This window comes from Sinocyclocheilus rhinocerous, unplaced genomic scaffold (assembly GCF_001515625.1).
Source record: "Sinocyclocheilus rhinocerous isolate Xijiao unplaced genomic scaffold, SAMN03320098_v1.1 scaffold1719, whole genome shotgun sequence".
In the NCBI taxonomy this organism is placed as follows: Eukaryota; Metazoa; Chordata; class Actinopteri; order Cypriniformes; family Cyprinidae; genus Sinocyclocheilus; species Sinocyclocheilus rhinocerous.
Window position 1 is genome coordinate 436817 of NW_015664048.1, and position 4858 is coordinate 441674.

Consider the following 4858-nt stretch of genomic DNA (forward strand, 5'->3'; position numbering starts at 1 on the left):
AAACTTTATTTTTGATTAGTAATATGCATTGCTAAGAACTTCATTTGAACAACTTTAAAGATGATTTTCTCAATATTTAGATTTTTTTGCACCTTCAGATTCCAGATTTTCAAATAGTTGTATCTCGGCCAAATATTGTCCTATCATAACAAACCATACATCAATGGAAAGCTTATTTATTAATTTCATAAAATTGACTCTAATGACTGGTTTTGTGCTCCAGGGTCACATTTAATGAGAAGTGTTTGAGTTTACATCAAGATCTGTAACTTTTGAATACAGACTGCAATTTTGTTGCTGGATTCACGAAGATAAGATTTCTTAAGATAAATTCCTCTTAAGATAAATTTCATGCAATTCAATCTTGTCAAAGACTCACTGATCAACTCGCTGAAAAACAGATTAAAAATCACAATAAGTGCACACACTTTTCAATGCAACGTGTTTTTTAAATAGTTATTTTGTGCTGAATTCTGGTGAAAAGTGTTGTAATTATAAATTTAAAAGTTTGAGTACCTGTTTGAGTTTGATTTGTAGAGCTGTTACTGAACTTGAAAAAAAATCAGTTCACACATAATAATAACTGATCATTGGTTATTATGATTCACAACCCTATTATTTGTAGCTAGTATTTTGCTGTAATGCGTAAACAACCCAACAGATTAATTTAAGACAAGTTTGAGGTTATTCTAACCAGGGTTATTATGGAAAACATTTTTGTTGCTTGAAATAAAATAAACGTTAACTGAAATAATATAAAATTAAATAAAATGTTAAAAACTTACTTCAGCTAGTTGCCCAGGAAACATTTCTCATTTTAATTTAGTTCAACCCGATGTACTAAAATAACAAACTAAAGCTGAAATAAAAATGAAGAAAAAACTATACAGACAAAAAAATACTAAAAATGACAAAAACACTCAACAAAATTACTAAAACTTTAACTAAATGGAAAATATATAACACTGGTCGTAACTTTAAGAAGTTATTTACAGTGATTTTTAAACGGAATTTAAATTCCTCGTAAGTTTTGTCTTTAGAACAATCTTAAGAAAACAGATAAGAACATTCTTAAGAAATGTTTTTGGGAATGCAAAATATTAATAATGATATTCTTAAATTAGATTAATATTGAATAAAACACGGTATAACAACTTCCTTTTTTTTTTTGATAATTTCTGTACTTTTTTAGGTTTAATTTACACATGTGGTGTTCCATCATTTTCGTTATGCTATGCTGTTAATAAAATATTTATCCGTACAAATTTTGGATTTTGTTTCTCAATTATCACATTGATTTACATTGTTATAAATCACATTGTTTCATTGATTTAATCTCATGCACCTCAGTTTTTAAGTGAACATTGTCCACAAATAATGTTTTTTTTTCCCCCTCAGAAAGATGCATAAGCTCAGATAAATTCAATATTTGGTGATAATACAGCATAAAGAGAGATTTCTGAGCAGTTTCTCAGATCACTGGGGTCTTTTTTCAGGAGCTTCAGCAACTTCAGTCTCTACTTATATAATAGAGATATCGAGGCCTCATTTCTAATTTCTATTTCCTATAGAAAAGTGCTACGCAGGAATACGAGATGTTGTTTTGCGTCTCACCTTCCTCTTTCCTTTCTAATGCAGTCGATCTGTTTCTCTTCCACGGCCCAGTGTTTGTTTACCTTTCATCGCGCTTCCTTCCTCCCCTGCTCTTCTCAGATAGATAGAATGAATGATTGATGGATCAAATCGCACTTCTTTTGAGGAAGACGTCGCTCCCAGATGGTTTGCGTGGCGGGGTGTATAGATTTGTGGAAATCCTCAGTCAAAATGTCACTTTGAGTGCAGACTTTTTCCAGCTTGCCGTGGGTTTCATACTGTTTTTGAGCACAAGAATCATCCGAACCTCTTTAAAGTTTCTATTAAAGGACTAAATCATCCACAGATGGCTTACTTCCTTTAGTGGAATTTTTGTTAAATATTCCTGTTGCTCTTTTACACACACACACTGTCATTCAAAAGGTTTGGGGTTTTAGAAAGAAGTCTCTTCTGCTCACCAAGGCTGCATTTTTTTGATTTTAAGTACACTAAAAATAGTGAAATATTATTATAATTTAAAATAGATGTTTTCTACGTGAATATCTGTTAAACTGTAATTTATTTCTGTGATCAAAGCTGTATTTTCAGCATCATTACTCCAGTCTTCAGTGTCACATGATCTTCAGAAATCATTCTAATATGCAGATTTTTAATATTTGAGGTCGTCTCGTGTAATTCTGGCAGCAGATGACCAGCTTTTAAACGAAGGTTTCACTTGACTTGCTTTTCTAATTACAAGTGTGAATGATTTTTGTCACTGAAAAGTCTCCACTGCTTATTAAATTAACATGAAGGTTAAAAGATATTAAGCGGCCCTCATAGAAACGGCACTGGTCTGATATAATATATGGGTCAGGGTTAATGTAGTTCACTAAAACTAAAATTAAACCGTGAATACGTTTTCATTACTTAAAATATATTGAGATGGTTTTTGGTACTTATACCGCAAATATATATTCTTAAGGACATCAAAACCTAAAATAAAACTCCAGAAAGGTGTAAAATATGTGACCTTTAAATAAAATAAACGTTTATAAAAAAATATATATATATTTTATTTCATCTATAGTTGCCAAGGCATAATTAATTTTCTTTCTAATGCATTTTAATCACACTAAAATGAAATAAACTAAAAACTAATAAATAAAAATGAATAAAAGCTATAGACATATTAAAAAATGACAAAAATGCATAACAAAATTACTAAACCTAACTAAAATTCAAGTGAAAACAGAAAATAAAAAATAAAATTAATTCTAATTTCTAAAAACTATTAAAAGTATCAATAAACACTAAAATAACACTGGTACAGGTCAAAAATATTGACATTAAATATATCATATGAGACATTTTTACGTAATGTTTTATGTTATGATAAGGATATATTTAAATACTCACATACAAAATGTGTTTATATATTAAATAAACATGTGGTGATGCCTATAAACTGAATGAAATATTTAATAATAATAATTATAATATGTTTAATTTACAGTATATAGCACCTTTCCTGAGCTCAAGAACGCCTCACAAAGAGCAGTAATGCAACGATCAAACATTTAATTTAAATAAAAGACACAGTCATTTCGATATTTTGCTTTTTTTTTGGTTTTTGCACTTCATGATTCTAAGTTTTGAAGGAGGTTATTTTTGAACAAGATTGTTTATAATAGTCAGTTTTAGTTCTGTCATCCAGAGACCCAATCAGAAGTCACGGCTCCTTTGATTGACATCTAGTCTCCGCCCCCGTTCTCAGGTGCAGGAGCTGGTGGAGGACATTAAACACTCGTTAGATCAGAGACTGCAGGAGCTCGACTGGATGGATGAAGAAACCAGAGACGCTGCCCGAGCGAAGGTGAGCAAAACTCGGTTGTGTTTCAGTCGGACTTTAAAGAGTTAACAAGCAGTGTTGGGGAAAGTTACTTTTCAAAGTAACGCATTACAATATTGCGTTACTCCCTTAAAAAGTAACTAATTACGTTACTTAGTTACTTTTTAATGCATTACGTTACTTTTGCATTACTTTTCAAATCTGGGTTGGGCTTGCTTGTTTGTTTTTAATATAAAAAGTTCTATTTCTGGTAAATGTAAAAGCCCTTTCACAACAAAAAGTGAAATGAATGAGCCTCAGGCTGAAGGAAAAGTAAATTCACGTCTGTACAGCAGAACGCAGGAGAAGAACGCTCAACACTCTTCGGCAATAAGAAAAAAAAGATTGAATTTGATAATCAAAGCTCAGCTGCAAAGACAGTGGTTAATAAAATAGGATTAAATGCATAAAGGATATTTGTGTTATTTACCATTTAAACTATTGCAGATTTGCGTCAAATTCCGAGTTTGCATTTCACTGTTTTTTTTATTAATTTGGAGGAACACTGAATCTGTTTTTGTGCAAGTGAGATGATGTTCACATTTAGTCTAGAACTAACCATATTTCTGTTAACAAGAGAGCTGTCAGTCAATACATGGGAAACAAAGTAACTGGCGTTACTTATTTGAAAAAGTAACTCAGATATTTTCTGTTACTTTACTAGTTACTTGAAAAAAGTAATCTGATTACGTAACTCGCGTTACTTGTAATGCATTACCCCCAGCACTGTTAACACGTTTATATAAAATAAAGGCAATAGTTGAGAGTTTCCCTCATTATTCTGAATCTTTCTCTCAGCTGCAGCACATGATGGTTATGACCGGTTATCCTGACTTTCTGTTAAAACCTGAACTTATCGACGAGGAGTATGGGGTAAGACGCTTCTGAGCGATCACATGATCCCATTCCAGATGATATCTTGAGTTCAAATCCTTTTATTTCTCCTCGACAGTTCGATGTGAACGAGAAAACGTACTTCAAGAACATCCTGAACAGCATCAAGTACAACATCAAGCTCTCCGTCAAAAAGATCCATAAAGAGGTGGACAAGATGACGTGAGTTTGACAGAACCACACAGGAAGTGATGTCACTGAGTCAGATGCATCGCAGCATACGATTAGAGGAACTTCACTGCTGATTTCAGAGAAAACACACACACATTGTGGTTTAAATGGATATAAATTGGAAGAAAGTGTTGAACTAACATGAGTATAAATACATCTCTAATAACATGCCACTAGATTTGAAAAGGTTTTTTCTTGTAATCATCACAGATGGTTTTGTGATTGATCGTAAAGGAGTCTCTGATGTGTCTGGAAACAGGCATTGAGTTAGTGTTGTGTGTGTGTGTGTGTGTGTGTGTGTGTGTGTGTGTGTGTGTGTGAGTGAGTGAG

At 32.3% G+C, this 4858-nt stretch overlaps 1 protein-coding gene across 1 annotated transcript in view; it reads left to right on the forward strand.

The window, feature by feature from the left end:
- ecel1 (endothelin converting enzyme-like 1) overlaps window positions 1–4858 on the forward strand; it is a 49008-nt gene that overhangs the window by 35600 nt on the left and 8550 nt on the right. The window contains exons 11-13 of the mRNA XM_016540177.1: window positions 3350–3448; window positions 4262–4336; window positions 4416–4519. Of these exons, the coding sequence (XP_016395663.1) occupies window positions 3350–3448; window positions 4262–4336; window positions 4416–4519 (278 nt within the window). The remainder of the gene's footprint in view (window positions 1–3349; window positions 3449–4261; window positions 4337–4415; window positions 4520–4858) is intronic.